Source organism: Aethalodelphis obliquidens, unplaced genomic scaffold (assembly GCF_003676395.1).
Source record: "Aethalodelphis obliquidens isolate GAN/ISIS:26980383/991018 unplaced genomic scaffold, ASM367639v1 scaffold39, whole genome shotgun sequence".
Classification (NCBI taxonomy): domain Eukaryota; kingdom Metazoa; phylum Chordata; class Mammalia; order Artiodactyla; family Delphinidae; genus Aethalodelphis; species Aethalodelphis obliquidens.
The window spans coordinates 10,378,333-10,397,658 of NW_020837983.1; the positions used below are offsets into that span (position 1 = coordinate 10,378,333).

Consider the following 19,326-nt stretch of genomic DNA (forward strand, 5'->3'; position numbering starts at 1 on the left):
CAGAAACCACCAGTATGTAAATACTGGCTTTAAGCAATGATATCTCATACTTAATTAAGGGAAATAAATGAAACAAACTCATTAAAAGAGCCATATAAAATGTAGCTGAAAATCTTAATTGACTCTAAAACTGGCAAAATGATATAAGGAGTAGGAGTTTAGGTATTTTTCTCATGTTATGTATGAATTAATAGCTCTGATGGTTTTCAACATATATTTTATCCTTTGGTGATCAAAGTTTATTTTTTTATTTTTAATTGAAATATAGTTGACATACAATATTATGTTAGTTTAAGGTGTACTACACAGTGATTTGACATTTACATACAAAATGATCGTTATGATAAATCTAGTAACCATCTGTCTCCAAAGTTATTACAATATTATTGACCATATTCTTTTTGATGTGTATTACATCCCTGGACCTCATTTATTTTATAACTGGAAGTTTGTACCTTTTAATCCTCATCACTTACTTTGCCCAAAGCACCCTCCTTCCCCCGAATCTGGCAACCACCCATTTGTTCTCTTTATCTGAGTCTGTTTTCATTTTGCTTTTTTAGATCCCACATATAAGTGAGATCATATGATATCTGTCTTTGACTTACCTCACTTAGCATAATGCCCTATACATCCATCCATGTTGCTGCAAATGGCACAATTTCATTCTTTATGGCTTATATTCACATGGAAAAACCTGAACTTTTGGCCAACACTATATGTGTGTGTGTGTGTGTGTGTGTGTATATACACACATACACACACACCTTCTCTATCCATTCACCTACTGATGGGCACTTAGACTGCTTCCATATCTTGCCTATTGTAAATAATGCTGCTATGAACATAGCGGTGCATTTATCTTTTCAAATTAGTGTTTTTGGTTCTTCAGAAAAATACCCAGAACTGTAATTGCTGGATCATTTGGTAATTCCACTTTCAGTTTCTTGAGGGGCCTCCATACTGTTCTCCATGGTGGCCGTACCAATTTACATTCCTACCAACAGCGCAGGATGGTCCCCTTTTCTCCACATCCTCGCCAATACTTGTTATTTGTTTTTGTTGTCTTTTTTATTACAGTCATTGTGACAGATGTGAGAGGCTATCTCACTGTGGTTTTGATTTGCATTTCCCTAATGATAGTGATGTTGAGCATCTTTTCATGTGCCTGTTGGCCATCTGTATGTCTTTTCTGGAAAAATGTCTATTCAGGTCCTCTGTCCATTTTTTTAACGGAATTTTTTTTTGATATTCAGTTGTATGAGTTCTTTATATATTTTGGATATTAACCTCTTATCACACATATCATTTGCAAACATCTCCTTCCACTCAGTAGGCTGCCTTTTCACTTGATAGATGGTTTCCTTTGCTGTGCAAAAGCGCATGGGTCTAGGACCTGGGCTCCTTTCGAATTTCTCCCTCTGCACTGGGACTCTGAGCACGTGAGACTTTGCATGTGCCCTCTAAGAGCAGAGTCTCTCTATCCTATAGCCCTCCAGCTCTCAAACATAAGCTCTGCTTTTTAGAATCAGCATGTTTTTAAAAAGCCCTATTTTCAAAACCAGATGTCCTGGGGGCTCATCTTTTGGCGTAGAACTTCCTGGGCTAGGAGCCCAACATGGGGCTCAGACCCCTCATTCCTTGGGGAGGACCTCTGTGCTTGTGATATTCCTCCCATTTGTGGGTCACTGACCTGGGGGTGTGAGTCCTGACTATACCGAGTCTCCACGCCTTCTACGCATCTGTTGTGGCCCCTTCTTTATATCTTTAGCTGTGGAAAATCTTATCTGCTAGTCTTCGGGTCATTTTCATAGATAATTACTCTGTAAATCATTGTAATTTTGGTGTGCCCGTGGGAGGAGGTGAGTTTAGTCTTCCTTCTCCATCATCATGGGGAAGTTCTCCAAAATTTGTATTTAACTAGACAATATACTATGGAAAATCTTACATATTTACAAATTAACCCAATTTCTGGTGAAAATAAGAAAGATGAATTGTATAAATTTAACATAAAAAGCTTACTAACTCAGTGCTCTGAAGCTGGAAATTTGTACATTTAAGAGAATTCAGTTAAACTGGTAGCCCACACAATAAACACTAGGGTATATGATCACTATCTGTGTATTCTTTCTCTCACCACTATGCGATTTTCCCCTTAAAGAAAGGAAAGTGTAAAGGGCTTTTAAAAGATTTTGATGTGTTAAGGCCTGTCTTGAACTGTGGAGTGTTCTCTTATGCTATGATAGCCCAAGGTTGAGCTCCAGAGGAATCTGGTTTGGTCCTTAATTAATCCAAGTTTGAAGGAACTTCTTAAGTCAGTTGAAAGGATTAGGCCGTTTTTAAAGTGAGACTGAGGCAGTACTGGTTGGGGTACAACCAGGAGAGGGATGGGGTGCACCGACTGCACAGGCCTCCTAACTCGGCACCGCCTTTGCTGTATTCCTCCTAAGATCATTTAGCTTTCCATTTACTCTTTAGCTTTTTTACAGAAATGTCAAGCAGGCAGTCAACATATTCATATATATTATTTTCATGAAGTATTAACTATGTAACAGGAAAACAGAAAAACCATCTATGTATTTTATAGAGGCTATGAGAATAGAAAGCGTTTCATTACAATTATTAGCTTGAATTTAAATGGCTCTAGTTTCATAATCTAATGTTGCCAGAGTAGAATCTCTTAAAAGTCTTTTAAGACCTTTTTACTTTTCTTCTTTTTTTTTAATCTTTGTTTTTATTTTACAAATTTATTTATTTTTGGCTGCATTGGGTCTTCGTTGCTGCACACAGGCTTTCTCTAGTTGTGGCGAGCGGGGGCTACTCTTCGTTGTGGTGCACGGGCTTCTCATTGCAGTGGCTTCTCTTGTTGCAGAGCATAGGCTCTAGGTGCACGGGCTCAGTAGTTGTGGCACACGGGCTCAGCAGTTGTAGCTCACGGGCTCTAGAGTGCAGGCTCAGTAGTTGTGGTGCACGGGCTTAGGTGCTCTGCGGCATGTGGGATCTTCCTGGACCAGGCTCAAACCCGTGTCCCCTGCATTGGCAGGCAAATTCTTAACCACTGCACCACCAGGGAAACCCTACTTTTCTTTTAAGATGAGGATTTATAATGCTTATCTCTTCACAATTTAAATGACAGCTCTATTTACTTTTCAACCAACATACTTTAAAGAAATGAATTTATGTTGATGAATAAAGCAGCTTCTTTCTGGAGGAAAGGCAGGTATTCGACATGAAGAAAGGATAGTTTCTAACACTGTTTGTTGAGAAGTTCAGCAGATGCTTCCCTCTAGGCTGAGACTAGAATGCAGAATCCTCTCAGTGGCTTGCAATATTTACGAATTTGCCACATGGCAAATGAATATTCCTGTTCTTATAAAAATGTCAGTGCACAAACCATAGGCAGCGATACATTAGTATTTACATTTATTTCATGTATGCAGTTTACACACTCACTATTGAACAAAATTGGAATGCAGACAAATATACAAATACCATAATAAGCATTATAAAATAAAATAACTGGCACTAGTGTTATAAGCATATTAATGGGCCTGGTGAGAAAAATGATGAAAGAAGACTGCAGCCCATGGCATTTTTCTTTTTATCAAAAGAAAAAGCTCTGTAGCACCATAATGGTAATACTTAAAAGAAACACATAAGATGGAATATTTTAACTGAGGTTAGTCTGTTTTATTTAAGTGAATTATACTGGAAGTTAACAGTATAGGCAATATTTTGGCCAACTTCTGTTTATGTCAGCTGAACATCTTCCATAAACAAAAGCAAAGGAAAATAAAGCCAGCCATATACAGACCCCTCCTTAGTACTTGGTACAAACTCTGCACCGTGCTTTGATTTCATGATTGGAGAAGATATACATGTGCTAAAAACTGAGGTTATGTAAAGTTATTCACTAAAGCCTGAGTGTGTCTTTGGTAGGCTAATACTTTTTCAGCATTGTTACTGTTAATCATATTTATGTTTCTCTACCCTGTATTTTTCTACATAATCCAAGGTGGCTAGAGAGGACATTATGGAAAACAATACAGCAAAACCCTCAAACAAGTAGGTCCTTAAAATCTACTCTATTCTGAAGGCACCAAGAATCAGTGGGGTGCAAACTTCCCCTTAATGAAAGGTGACTTTTTTGTAATACTTATAAACTAATGGAATTTTATTTTGCAGTTTTATATATTTTATTTGGTGCTGTCAGTATACTTAATTACCTACTTTTACACTTTTCTTCTAAGATGGCAACAATATACAAGATATATAGGGTACCAGGTGTTTCTATTTCAAAGTTGTGCAAAAACTGCCACAATCTTGCTCAAAGTGTCTAAGTATCCAAATGGTAGCAAATGGGCTGCATTAAGCTGTATATATCCACACTGCATATGAAGAAAAAAATGAAATTTATGCCCAGTTATGAACATAAATGTTACAAAGTGTATCATATACTGCGAGTAACCTGCAAGGTTCTTTAAACAGTATCTTTTAGTGGTTTCAATAAAATGTCACTAACCACTTAGCCCTAAGCCTCAAGTTCTCTTCATAAGAATGCTGTAGAACTGCATTAGTATTTTATATTGATTATAAATTAAGCCAAATTTCTATCTAAATACACAAGTATGTGCTTCAAGCAATGTTTTGTGGCAAACACACAAAACATAATTCTCTTAAGAATTACTGTCCTTACAATAATGCACTTTTAAAGCCTTCATTTCATAGTTTGGTAATTAAGATCCACATGAAACACAATGCTTTGTTGAACACAGAAAATGTATCTGCATTATGATGATGCAACCCAGCGTTTGCTGGCAACTTGAAACTTAAAATAGTCACGTGCAGTTCAACCAGCTCCAAACAAGGTTTTTCAAGTGGTAATTATTTTGCAGCATTTGTAGGTCTATATATCAGTCTGAATTGCAACTTTTAATTCCACTGTCTGATGTGAGTGGTTGTTATTTGCTTCTTTTAGTGCACTGCCAAAATATAAATCAATATTGGTTTTTATACCACTGTTGCCATGTTCTTCAGCAATATGATTCAACTGTGGAACTTCTGAACATGAAGCAGTTTTAGTAAGCACAGAAATGCTACACTGATGGGGGGAATTTTCCAGACGGTCGTTTTCTACCTCAGGAAGAATGTTAACAGTAGCAAAGCGGGTGTGATAATCAGTGGAACCATGACTACAAGAAGTTTTCATGCTTTCTAGGTCAGAACAACTAAATTCAGAAAAATGACTAGAGTGGGAATCTGCTACAGAAGGCATACTGTCACTGAGGGATGGTGCCTCGAATTCACTTGAGTTCGTACTCTGTTGTTCTAACAACTGTGCATCCATATCCTCTCTGGTCTCATTTATCTTCATGTTACTCTTTTTCCTCAATTTACCACTTTTTGATTTCTTTCCTGCTGCTGCTTCTTTGGACCACTTGGTGGCACTGGATTTACCTTCAGGCAAGCCACTGGATGAACCCCCAGGATGACTTCGGGTGGCACTGCCATCCTCCACACTGCTGCTTCCACTGTTGTGCCTGAATTTGGATGGCTTTGACTCGATATCTACCTGAACCTCCATACTGTTGCCTTCTCTGGAACATAAGAGTAACACATATAAATTTCTGACTTCCTCTTTTTAAAAGGAAAAATGCAAATGACAGCAAAGGGGGAGAGGCTTCTGTGTGAAAACTTCAAAGACTATATAAAAGCTATTAGAACAAATTAATGCAGGATACATTCTACTAATAGAAAAAAGTTGCTTGAAATAAGAGGACTATCTTTAAAATAATACTTAAATTTAAAATAAAACAGAAGCAACTACACTCATTGCTTATGCTATTCCAGGTACTATGCTACCTTCTCCATTTTTTTTCAGAACAGTTGTATTGAGATATAATTTGCATATCATAAAATTCACCTGTTTCAAGTGCACAATTCAGTGGTTTATAGTATATTCACAGAGTTTGCAACTATCACCACTATTGAACTTCAGAACATTTTCATCATCCCCAAAAGAAACCCATTAGCAGCCAGTTCCCATTCTTCCCCCTCCCCAACCCCTAGCAACCACTAACCTAATTTCTGTCTCTATGGATCTGCCTACTCTGGACATCTCACCACTTTCTTCTTGCAGAGAACCTAACAGTAGATAACCATTATTCACAATAATTTTGCCTAATGATAGGGATAATTCTTTACAAATTAATTTAAAAAATACTTCTGACTTTATAACAATTTTTTTCCTTACTTGTCCAATGGGATGTAGGAATTCAGAATGGATCCTGCCATTGCCTTGGTGCTGGCATTATCACTAACTGTTCCCAAACTGACTGTGCCAGATTCTCCACTTAGGCTGTACCGTTCTTTCTGTACATCTGCTTGTACTTCCAACCTTAAAGAGAGGGGTATTAGAAAACAAATCAACTACACATAATATCAACACTACTATGAGAATGTATCTTTAAATAATTCAGTAACAAGAAGCTATTTTAGAAACAACTATAAACATTATTTTTCTAAGTTTCCTTTTATTTGATTATTCAAATTCTACTGCAGCACACTGAACAGTACCAGCCATCCAGATAAAATGGTAAAATTAGCTGTCTGCCAAGTAAGGTAATAACAGAGTATTACAAAAAGAACATAAAGGATTTTAACTTAAACATGCTCCAATATTCTTACTTATGATGCGGTGCTTTGCTTGCCACACTTCAGTGCAAAACACCAAATCAGAATACATTAAAAACCATTCTACATGACAAATCAGTGCCTCAAAAAATCCTGGGCATCTATATATTAAAAATAGTTCCAAATTTAACACCTGACTCTTTAAAAAAGACATAATAGGGACGTCCCTGGTGGCGCAGTGGTTAAGAATCTGCCTGCCAACGCAGGGGGTACGGGTTCGAGCCCTGGTCCAGAAAGATCCCACATGCTGCAGAACAACTAAGCCTGTGCGCCGCAACCACTGAGCCTGCGCTCTAGAGCCTGCGCGCCACAACTACTGAAGCCCGTGCACCTAGAGCCCGTGCTCTGCAACAAGAGAAGCCACCGTGGTGAGAAGACTGTGCACTACAACAAAGAGTAGCTCCCACTAACTGCAACTAGAGAAAGCCCTTGTGCAGCAACGAAGACCCAATGCAGCCAAAAACAAATAAATTTATCAAAAAAAAGAGACATAATATACACCACTATAACTTAAGAGTTTGTGTTTAAAAGCACACTACCTAAAAATAAGATAAACATAACTGATTTATCTTTTTTTTTTTTTGCGGTACGCGGGCCTCTCACTGCTGTGGCCTCTCCCGTTGCGGAGCACAGGCTCCAGCCGCGCAGGCTCAGCGGCCATGGCTCACGGGCCCAGCCGTTCCGCGGCACGTGGGATCTTCCCGGACCGGGGCACGAACCAGTGTCCCCTGCATTGGCAGGCGGACTCTCAACCACTGTGCCACCAGGGAAGCCCTGATTTATCTTTTAATTCATGTACTCTCCCCTACGTTTAAAAAAAAACCCCAAAGCTAGTAAACAGAAGTAAAGAAAAGTAAATTAAAGAGGAAACAAAAGAAGATAAAAATGCTTTAACTTATCCTACTTATCTACATGGCTTTGGGTAAAAGACTTCGTGAGAATTAAATAACCATTAATACATAAAAGGACCCAGGCAGACTCTCTCGGCCTCAGTTCTTGCATTTCCGGATATCCTGACTCCACCTGCTCCCCCAGGCTTCAGCCAGCGTCTCATTTCCTAACAGCTGTGGCCACCTCCAGAGGTAAGGTCCAAGCTTAATCACTGCCTTTACGGTATTCACCGAGGCAGCTCCAGCACTGACTCATAACATAAAATCTGACAAGTGCAGTGAAAAAAATGGCATGTTATCCCTTAGACTTGGTTTTTACCTCATCAAATCTCCTTACTCACGGTTTACCACTAAATTTCCGTTTTTGAAACCTTGCTGTTTTCAACCCTGACACAGTAAGATTATATGTCATCATCATGCTTTGTGTTCAAAACTCTCCTCATCTATAATAATTAATAATTTGTAGTTAAGGCAAAACCAAACCAAAACAAAACAAAGCACAGTTTTCTCACCTGTGAAAACAGTTTACCATGGCACTTCCTGACAGACTCCCTGTGATACTGGCTCCAGCGAGCGCCATGGTGCTGGCCGTTTCACTCAGGTTGTCCCGGATGGCTCCTATTCGATCCATGTGGCTTCCACTTGCACTCAAACTGCCGGTCAAACCACCAACACTTCCCTCCCCTATGCTAGGGTTGTGTCTTGCTTCTGCTACTGAAGTTGTGTCTAAATGCAAATATTTCAAAGAAATTAAATAAGTGTGATTATTGATTTCCCTCTCCATAAAGTCTGTCATGATTTCAGATAGGACATATTTTCATATAAAGTATAAAACATACACAGGAATAGAAAAAGTGTCTGGAGTCAGAAACACATAACATAACCGTGGGATAACAGTAAACGGAAATATCTCACAGGGTAAAGTTGGATTAAGGATGCCCTCAGTTTTAAATGGTTACTACAGGCATACCTTGGAGATATGTATTGTGGGTTTGGTTCCAGACCATGGCAATAAAGCAAATATCACAATAAAGTGGGTCACATGAATTTTTGGGTTTCCCAGTGCATATAAAAGTTATGTTTACACTATACTAAACTGTGCAATAGCATTATGTCTAAAAAAAATGTATATACAGTGATTAAAAAATACTTTATTGCTAAAAAAAATGCTAACCATCATCTGACAGCTCAGGGTTGCCACAAGCCTTCAATCTGCAAAAAATGCAATTAGCTGCAAAGTGCGATAAAATGAAGTATGCCTGTACTTTACAAGAAAATCAAGAAGATTTAGGAATTCTATAAAGAACCTGATGGTTGAAGAATTTAGCTGACTTTGAGAAAAATTATGTGACAGTTTTCAATAAGGGTGTTATTTAAAGAGCTTAGTATTCTCTAGGACAATAAGAATGGGCCAAAAGTTGACTATTTGCTCCAATATTTGAGTTCCTATTATATAACCCAACTCTGTTTCTAAGTACTGAGGACACAGTGGATCAAAGAGACGAACAACCTGCCCTCAAAAAGCTTACACTCTAGTTGGGGAGCGCAATAAATAAAATTATATGGTGATAAATGCTGTGAGAAAAAATAAAGCAGAGTAAAGGGGAGTGAGTAAAAGGCAGTGAGAGTGATGAGGAGTGCGTGTCTGTGTGTGCACACGCAAGCGCCTGTGTACTGTTTTATATAGTATGATCAGAGAAGGCCTCTCTGATAAGGTAACACCTGTAGAGACTCAAAGGAAGTGAAGAGGTGAGCCATGAAATTATCTGGGGGAAGAGTATTCCAGGCAGAGTAAACTGCAAGTTTAAAAGCCTATAAGTGGAAGTATGTTTGGCATCCTCAACATTAAGGACAGGTGGTATAAGGGAAGAGTTCAGAGATGTAGCTCAGGAAAGACCAGAGGGGGACTTATGGGCCATGGTAGCAACTGTCGATTCCATCCCCCCGCCCCTGGTACAGTTAGAAGCACTGGGAGAATTTTGAACACAAGTTAGATCTAACTTATGTTTTAGAAATATCATTATGTGGAATGGTGAGTGGAAGCTGAAAGCTGATGGATCACTTAAGAGGCTATTACTGTAACCCAGGATAAAAGAGAGTAGCTTGGACTAGTGGAATAGCAGTAGAGATGGTGAGAAATGGTGGAATTATGGCTAAATACTGAAGGAAGCAGCAGAACTTGCTGACGGATCAGACGTAGGGTAAAAAGGGAGAAGGGAGAGTCATCATCAGCAAAGGTTTTGGCACAGCAACAGCAGAATGAAGAGGCTACTAAACAAGGGAAGGATGACTGAGAGGACAACAGGTTTTAGAGTGAAGAGTCTGGTTACAGACTCTTAAGCTTGGAATTCTTGTTAGACGTTCCAGTGCAGCTTAGGTAGAAGAGTTAGATGTATGAATTGAAGTTTAGAGGACAGTTCTAGCCTAAACATAAACTGAAGAGTGGTTTGTCTATATATTATTTAACAGAGGAGATTACCTAGGGAGTGCGTGTAGATAAAGAAGAGAAATCTGAGAACTGAGAGCCCTGGGAAACTCCAAAATTTAGAGGTTAGGAGAGGAAAATGAACCAGCAAAGAAAGCTGACGAGTGGCCAGGAGATATGATGAAATGAGAAGTGGTTATCCAGAAAACAAGTAGAGAAAATGTTTTAAGAAGGAGGGCATGCTCTACCATGTCATGTGTACTGTTACAGTAAGATGAAAATCAAGAATTGACCACTATATTTGGTAACATGGAGGTGACTGGTGACTCTGCTTTGGTGGAGTGGCAGAGAGGAAATTTTGGAATGGTAGGGACCAAAATCTGATTGGAGTGAGTTCAAGCGAGAACGGGAGGTAAGGAAGAGAACATTATCTTTGCACATATGCCTGATTACAGGCAAACCTCAGTTTATTGCGCTTCAAAGATACTGTGTTGGGACTTCCCTGGTGGTGCAGTAGTTAAGAATCCACCTGCCAATGCAGGGGACACGGATTCGAGCCCTGGTCTGGGAAGATCCCACATGCCGTGGAGCAACTAAGCCCGCGCGCCAGAACTACTGAAGCCTGCGTGCCTAGAGCCCGTGCTCTGCAACAAGAGAAGCCACCGCAATGAGAAGCCCATGCACCACAACGAAGAGTAGCCCCCACTTGCTGCAACTAGACAAAGCCCGCGCGCAGCAAAGAAGACCCAACGCAGCCAAAAGTAAATTAATTAATTAATTAATTTTAAAAAGATACTGTTTGTTTTTTAAACAAGTGAAAGGTTTATGGCAACCCTGCTTTAAGCAAGTCTATCAGCACCATTTTCCCAACATCATTTGCTCACTTTGCGTCTCTGTGTCACATTTTGGTAATTCTTGGAGTATTTCAAACTTTTTCATTATTATTATATTTGTTATGGCGATCTGCGATCAGTGATCTTTCATGTTACTATTGTCATTGTTTTGGGGTGCCATGAACCGCACCCATATATGACAGCTAACTTAACTGATAAATGTGTATGGGTTCTGACCACTCCACCAATGGGCTGTTCCCCCATCTCTCTCCCTTCTCCTCAGGCCCCCCTATTCCCTAAGACACAACAATATTGAAATTAGGCCAATTAATAACCCTACAATGGCCTCTTAAATGTTTAAGTGAAAAGAAAAATTGCACATCTCTCACTTTAAATCAAAAGGTAGAAATGATTAAGCTTAGTGAGGAAGGTACATTGAAAGCTAGGGCAGGCTGAAAGGCTAGGCCTTTTGTGCCATTTAGCCAAGCTGTGAACACAAAGGAAAAAGTCTTGAAAGAAATTAAAAGTCCTACTCCAGTGAACACATGAATGATAAGAAAGCAAAACAGACTATTGCTGATATGCAGAAAGCTGTAGTAGTTTGGATAGAAGATCAAAACAGCCACAACATTCCCTCAAGCCAAAGCCTAATCCAGAACAAGGCCCTGTCTTTAATTCTACAAAGGCTGAGAGAGGTGAGGACACTGCAGAAGAAAAGTCTGACGCCAGCAGAGTTGGTTCGTGAGCTTTAAGGAGAGAAGCCGTCTCCGTAACATAAAAAAGCAAGGTGATGCAGCAAGTGCTGATGTAGAAGCTGCAGCAAGTTATCCAGAAGATCTAGTTAAGATGCTTAATGAAGGTGGCTACACTAAATAATAGATTTTTAATACAGATGAAACACCTTATATTGGAAGAAGATGCTGTTCAGGACTCTCATAGCTAGAGAGGAGAAGTCAATGCCTGGCTTTGAAGCTTCAAAGGACAGGATGACCCTCTTACTAGGGGCCAATGCAGCTGGTGACCTGAAGTTGAAGCCAATGCTCATTTACCATTCCAAAAATCCTAGGGCCCTTAGGAATTAGGCTAAATCTACTCTGCCTGTGCTCTATAAATGGAACAACAAATCCTGGATGACAGCACATCTATTTACAACATAGCTTACTGAATATTTTAAGCCCACTGTTGAGACCTACTGCTCAGAAAAAGAAAAGATTCCTTTCAAAATATTACTGGCTCATTGACAATGCACCTGGTGACCCAAGAGCTCTGATGGAGATGTAGGACAAGATGCCTGCAAACACAACACCCATTCTGCAGCCCACAGATCAAGAAGTCGTTTCAAATTTCAAGTCTTATGATTTAAGAAATACATTCTGTAAGGCTATAGCTGCCACAGACAATGAGTCCTCTGATGAATCTGGACAAAGTAAATTGAGAACCTTCTGGAAAGGATTCACCATCCTAGATGCCATTAAGAACATTCACAGTTTCATGGGAAGTGGTCAAAATATCAACATTAACAGGAGTTGGAAAGAAGCTGATTCCAACTGTCATGGATGACTCTGAGGAGTCCAAGATTTCAGTGGAGAAGGTAACTACAGAAGTGGTGGAAAGAGCAAGAGAACTAGAAGCGCAGCCTGAAGATGTGACTGAATTGCTGCAATCTCATGATAAAACTTTCATGAATGAGTAGTTGCTTCTGATGGATAAGCAAAGAAAGTGGTTTCTTGAGATGGAATCTACTCCTGTTGAAGATGCTATGAAGACTGTTGAAATGACAACAAAGGATGTAGAATATTACATAAACTTAGTTGATAAAGCAGTGGCAGGATTTGAAAGGACTGACTCCAATTCTGAAAGAAGTTCTACTGTGGGTAAAATGCTACCAAACTGCATTGCATGTGAAATCATTCGTGAAAGGAAGAGCCAATTGATACAGCAAACTTCACTGTTGTCGTATTTTAAGAAATTCCCACAGCCACCCCAGCCTTCAGTAACCACCACCCTGATCAGTCAGCAGCCACCAACATCCAGGCAAGACCCTCCACTGGCAAAAAGATTATGACTTGCTGAAGGCTCACATGATTAAAATTTTTTAGCAATAAAGTATTTTTAAATTCAGGTAGATACTTAATATACAGTATAGTGTAAACATAACTTTTATATGCAGTGGGAAACCCCAAAATTCATGTCTTGCTTTATTGTGATATTTGCTTTATTGCGGTGGTCTGGAAGCGAACCTACAACATCTCCAAGGTATGCCTGTACTTCCCCAAGACAATTTCTTTAACGAGAACTGTGGGAATTTCTTTAAAAAGAACACGCACATTTAAAAAAGCTTATTAACTTGTACTCCTAATGGTAGTCTATGAGGGCCTTTATATGTTCCAGTTTTTGTTATAATTCCTATTTCTTTGAATAACATTAGGTTAAAGATATTTTCTACTCATTGGGCATCTGCATTTCTTCTTTTATAAACTGTAGTTCTCTTCTGTCCTTTTATTACTGATTTGTAACATTTTACACAAAATAATCTAGAATTTCTAAGACATTACATTTCCATCGGAGGTTATAGGTGCCCAGAACCATCCCACCCTCTTTCATCCATTCACCTTTCCTCAGCAGCTCATTTCTCTGATGTACTTCTGGGTGAATACTATTAGGGCTAGTAAGAGAGCAATGGGAATTCTGACTTGCATATTACCTACAGCCTTACACTATTACTACTAGTACGTACATTTTCTTCCTTTGCTGAAAGGACTTACCTACAGCTGTGTTTGTCCCACCAACATTTATATCATTTTCATCATCAAATTCAATCCTGACTCCTTTTCCATTGCCTGCTGAGACCCCACAACCTCCGCTTCGACAGAGAGAAATCGGAACAACACCATAGACATAAGCTAACATAATAGGAACACCAATACCTAAAGAGGAATTAAATTGTTCATTACAAACCAAAAAATAAATTACAGAAACACACATTTCAGAAAGTATTTTCAAGAGAAGGTGTACAGGAGAAAAGTGTTAGGGTTCTACAACTCTTGCCAAAAGCGGATTTACCCAACTATTAAAGGATGCAAGCAGATTCAAAGCTTCTAGCCTCAGGTGACACATATGAGGTTAAAAAAAAGATGTAAATCTTTTTTCTTTTTCAGTGCCAGGGCTCTAAACGGTGTTTTGGTGGGGAGGAAGGGATATTAACCACTAATAATTTACCAACTATCCCTAAGGCTAGGCTCTTGAGTTTATATTACTTTTAACCAATATAGTTACAGAATGAGAGGCTATCTGTAGGCTCAAACTGCCCCTAAATAAATAAATAAAGTAACTCTCTTATCTTCAACAATATAATGCTCTGTTTTTCAAAATTCTTCCACAAAACTTTAATTCTATAAAATTTGAGGTAATTAGAATTTTTAAGCATTTCTTACCTACAGTTACTGCAGCTACAACTGGAGATACGATTACAGACAATGTTACACCACCTGCTATGGCCAAATTCCGTTTGTGCTTTGAAACATCCTTGCCTTCATATCGATTGTGAATCTTGAATTAAAAAGAAAAATGGGGGTGATGGGTTAAAGAAAAAACACATTACATATTTAATTTAAATGAAATAGACCTACATTTGTTAGAAGTTTAAAGTGATTTACCTTATAATTTCATAGTTAAGTGTCCAAATTCAAGGTAAACATATTGTTGTTCTTAAACCATATTCTTATATATAATTTGCTCCTTATTAATAGTTTGGTTACATAAGACAGTGATTTAATAGATTTTACTCTGTTTAATCAATCTTGAGCAAAAGTAGTCCTTATAATCTTATTCAAGAACAGTATAAATCATGTTTTGAGCAAAGAAGAAGGAATTAAGAACATTATTTTCAACATAGTTATGAGTTGGATGTTAGATCAACAGGATTACTTCTAAGAAATGTATCATTCCACAGAATTCTAAATAAGCATCCCTAATTAGTTGGCTTCTAGGAGAGGTTTACACAGTCTCTAAAAAAAAAAAAAAACCTGACCTTAAAAAGCAGTACTAATAAGCAAACATCACTAAATAGAATCCATTTTTTTCTCAGATCCCTTTTTATGAAGAAAAATGTTATCAAATGACTCAGGACCCTGGGCTCTCATTTATAGCTCAAAGTAAGGGGTACAGAGAGAAAAAAAGAACAAATAATGTTGCCAGAGGACAGGAGTTAGATCTACTTGGCATCTTTGTAGAGTACAGGTGTTGTTAATAAACAGAACTTAATATCACCATGAAAGTTACTTGTGAGATTATTATATGAACTTCAGGAAATAGCTCAGTATCTTTGTTCTTGTGATTTTCAAGGGCTAAAGCTAATAAAGTACATTTCCCCCTGTTTCAAGACAGATTCAAAACAGCCTCAAAAGGGTACAGGTAGCCTCTAAAGTAAAATACTTGACTTAAAAACAATATTACAGATGAGGCGTAATGAAGTAATCTATCATTATTATGTGGTTATTTTGAAGGCTGTAAAGTACAATGAGTCTTATGGGATGTATTAAACAGTGAAAAAGCTGGGATGGGGAGGTGGGCAAAACATGCATGGGACAAGGAACATTTCTATTTCCTAGTCAGAATTCTGTTTCCCAGAACTGACTATATGTTCCAGGGAATGGGTCTCTACACTTCCGAAATAGTCCATACAGGCAGAGATGGCAGACCTTCCCAAAGTACCTTTCATTATCCTTCAGTGCTCTAGCTAATACCTGTTCCTCACCACCCTCATTCCTACAAAACTCAGCACTGAAGCAGAAAAAAGACAAAGCTAGAAACTGATGGAGCAGACTTGCAAAGGCAGGCTGCCAGGAGAAAGAGTCTTCCAGATAATTCCACATCCTCAAGCACCAATGTTCAATTACAGTGATCATATCATCCCACTACTTCTGGTTCAACTTAATTTTTTCTGTTTTACTATTTTGTGCCACATTTGCTATTTGTTATTGTAAAGAAAGGCTCAGCTTTTAGGTACTTTATCAATTTAATAGGTTTTCCTGGGCTGGTTTATAACCCTACACAACCCAGAGAACACTGTTTCAGTGGAAAACTAATTCATCAACTTGCAACCATTTGAGTACAGGTTTGAAAAAAGGAGACTCGTTACTGCACCTAAGACTGAACAATGAGGTAAATAATCTCTCCTCTATAAATTATTTGTAGGTGTATGCAGTACAACAGTCTTTCTTTCCCTTCTACTTCTAAGTATCTGAATAGTTTTCTTTTCGGCAAAACCTTGCTTTGGACAACTTACGAAAAATTATTATAATCAGTATTATGTTTGGGACTTTAAACAATTACCTTCTGAAATAAACATTCAGCCCATAAATATGTTTGTCCTCAGTCTCAAGCTAATTTAAAAAATAGTATGTACTGTTATTTCTGATTATAAAAGTAATATGTGTTGAACATAAAAAAACATGGCTGTTGTATGAAAGAGGATCAGCCTTGTCTTGAGTCCTGAAAGTCAGAACTAGAATTAAATGAAACAATTAAAAGGGAAATGGATTCTGACTCAACATAAGAATTTTCTAACACTTACAGCTCCCTGGCAACAGAATGGGCTGCCTCATGAGTTGGTGGTTTCCCCATCACTGAAGTGCCCAAATGGATAGCTTGAAATTTATCAGGGATCTTATATAAAGAATTTGTGCATCTGGGTTTAAATCCCAGCTCTGCTTCTTCCTGTGTAACTAAAGATAAATTACATAAATTTTCCTAAACTTCAATATTCTAACATATAAATTGCTGTGAGGTTAAAATGAGTCAAAGTATATAAAACATCTACCACACAGTTAGAACTCAACAAATGTTAGTTCCCCTTTTTAAAATTCCTATACTTTGTTCTGCTTGGCTACAGGGTTGGGATTAGATAATTTCTGAGGTTACTTCTCAATTCTGATATTCTACTAATTTAGGCAGCAGCAGACTTCTTAGCCACTTTGTATATTATCCCTTTCATCTTTCAAAAAAGAATTATTTGCTTAGCCAATGAAGTATCACTCAGGCCAGTGGCAAGTATTGGGTGTTCAGACTTTCACAAAATTGTTGTAATCTACAAAATAGTGTATTTACTAATAGCAGTAATCTGAAGAAAACAAAAGCTTTGAATTCAAGTTGGAAATAATTCAGGAACTGGCTAATTATTCTTTGCCTGAGGGCATATGTTATTTCTCTATTAACCTTATAGACCTGACTTTACAAGGACATACCCATGAGAAAAAATGTCAGGTGTGGATTCTTTAATATTTTATATGTAAAGTTTATAATGCAAATGTACTGAAGATTCAGATAATTTTAAAGCAAGTCTACTTTTTATGCATACATATAAGCTTGCCAAACACTGAAAATTTATTACCTTATGAAAAAACAGTAACCGTTTTACACTTAAGATACCAAAAATGACCTTTGTCTTTCAAAACAAATAAATAAAAAAAAAAAACAAACACAAAGCAAAACCATCAATCCTAAATCTAAAGATTTAAAATAAGATAATAAATTAACAAGGAATCAAGCATTTTACCTTACGGCCCACATATACAGGAATGCCAATAATCATGGCAGGGATAGCAATGCCAGCTATTAAAGCAATTCCTACAGGAGCACCAACAAGTGTTCCCAGCTGCCACAATATTTTCTTCTTTCGGCTCCAGGGTTTCTTCCCCCAAAAAGTACATCCTGATGGACTAAAGGAAAAAATTACAATGTAAAGTAACTGTTGCAAAACATCACAGTAACAATTTACTACAATACATTCAGCAATAACTATAAAAGAATTCTCGAATTTAGGAATGAGGATTTTTTTCCCCTTTCTTTGAATTCTGAGTTTACTAAAAGCTAAAATATCAAGGTAAGCACCACCATAAATTACATTAAAAGGATACTGATAACTGGGATTCAGGTTAAACATTTATCCCTAGTCCTCCATTAGCCTCAAAACCTTAGGTTAGTTTTGGAAGAGTAAATTAATGCAAAATATGCTTATTTTATCCCTGTTTTAGGCACATAATTATCTGATTATATCATAAACTCACTCAGTGGCCTAAATGAGGAAATTTATGAGAAAATTAAATGGAAATATTTATGACCTACCATAATTACATGGGGTATTAAATGCTAACTTTCTAGCTTAACAAAAAACAAAGCCGGGAATTCCCTGTCAGTCCAGTGGTTAGGACTTGGCGCTTTCACTGTCAGGCCCAGGTTCAATTCCTGGTCGGGGAACTAAGATTCCACAAGCTGCGTGGTACAGCCAAAAAACAAACAAACAAAACAAAGCCAAACAAAAAAAAAGAAGAAATTTCCATTTCCTATTTTTGACTAGTTATTAATCTCAAATGACTGGCACAATAATTGGGTTCCTATTAAATTTATGTAGCTAGAATAAAATAGATCTCTTCAAGTATCATATAAATTCCAAGCTTAAGAATACTAAGGATAATGCTGTTTCCAAAAAAAGTCCTTTTGTCTTACAATATAAAATTATATTTAGATATAAATAGCCCCTTCTATAAGCTTACCTTAGATAATGTAAATCCGAGATTTCTTTCATACACAACCAACAAAACTCACAACCACAGACAGCACATGTCATGTGATTACAGCTCCCATCATTCATCTTTATTATATAAGCAGCACACCGTGGACATGGTTTTATATCATCAGCTATTAAGAAAATAGACATGTTTAGTATACAAGACTGGTCTAAAAATAACAATTTCTAGTAGATAATTATAGCACTGCCAAAATATCTTAACATGTATGGTTTGGTAACCGATAGCTTTAGCCTGCTAATTTTAGTATATAAAGCACTTTTTTTTCCCTTCCAAGGAAAGGAACATATTTTACATTAAATTTTCAAACTGTAAACATTTTTCCAACAGTAGCAGAACAATGAGAATAAAGAATAACAAAATAATAAAAAGAGAAATGAGAACCAAGGGCAGCTCGAGGCAAACCGGGAACTATATAAAGTTTGTCTTTGTCCCCACCCCATAGCTGTCTTCAATGAGCAGCACTTCAAGTTCTAGGACTTTTCTAACCATCTCCACTTAAATTAAATGTAGATATTCTGTATACTATTCCTTTAGTGAATGAATACTAACAGCAAGTGACAATTTGATAGTAACCTGAAGCACTACATAAAAATAGCACTATGAGTTTACTCCTCTCTTCTAGGTAACATCAACTATAGGCACTGTAAAAATAATACAGGTATCTGTAGAAAAGCAGCCTTTTTCTCGTATTTTAATTCATACAATAGATAGATGGGCCTTGCAAAGAATCAGAACTCAGATAAAAGGGAGGAGGTAAGAGGTTAAGTACGGGTTGTATGGTTATAAACACTTAATGGGAAATAGTTTCAGAATTAAAGCAACCATTTGTTGGTTATGCTCATGACTGTTTTTAATTAGTTAACTTCGTCCATTTTATTCATTTATTCAAATGCTGT

At 37.6% G+C, this 19,326-nt stretch overlaps 1 protein-coding gene across 11 annotated transcripts in view; it reads right to left on the reverse strand.

Annotated features, from left to right (window-relative positions):
* The window catches only part of RNF19A (ring finger protein 19A, RBR E3 ubiquitin protein ligase), an 82,217-nt gene that overhangs the window by 20,871 nt on the left and 42,020 nt on the right, over positions 1–19,326 (reverse strand). For 4 of the 11 annotated variants that reach the window (XR_003438163.1, XR_003438164.1, XR_003438162.1 and 1 more), the window contains exons 6-12: positions 18,395–18,539; positions 17,398–17,560; positions 14,276–14,390; positions 13,607–13,768; positions 8,096–8,309; positions 6,254–6,397; positions 5,458–5,597 (exon numbers count right to left, since the gene is read on the reverse strand). Coding sequence is in view for 7 of the 11 variants with exons in the window: in XM_027131514.1 (XP_026987315.1) it covers positions 4,907–5,597; positions 6,254–6,397; positions 8,096–8,309; positions 13,607–13,768; positions 14,276–14,390; positions 17,398–17,560; positions 18,395–18,539 (1,634 nt within the window). In the remaining 4 variants the exon portion in view is untranslated. Of the gene's footprint in view, positions 1–3,401; positions 5,598–6,253; positions 6,398–8,095; positions 8,310–13,606; positions 13,769–14,275; positions 14,391–17,397; positions 17,561–18,394; positions 18,540–19,326 lie in introns of those variants that run through there. The other 7 variants (XM_027131512.1, XM_027131510.1, XM_027131511.1 and 4 more) reach the window with 4 other exon arrangements.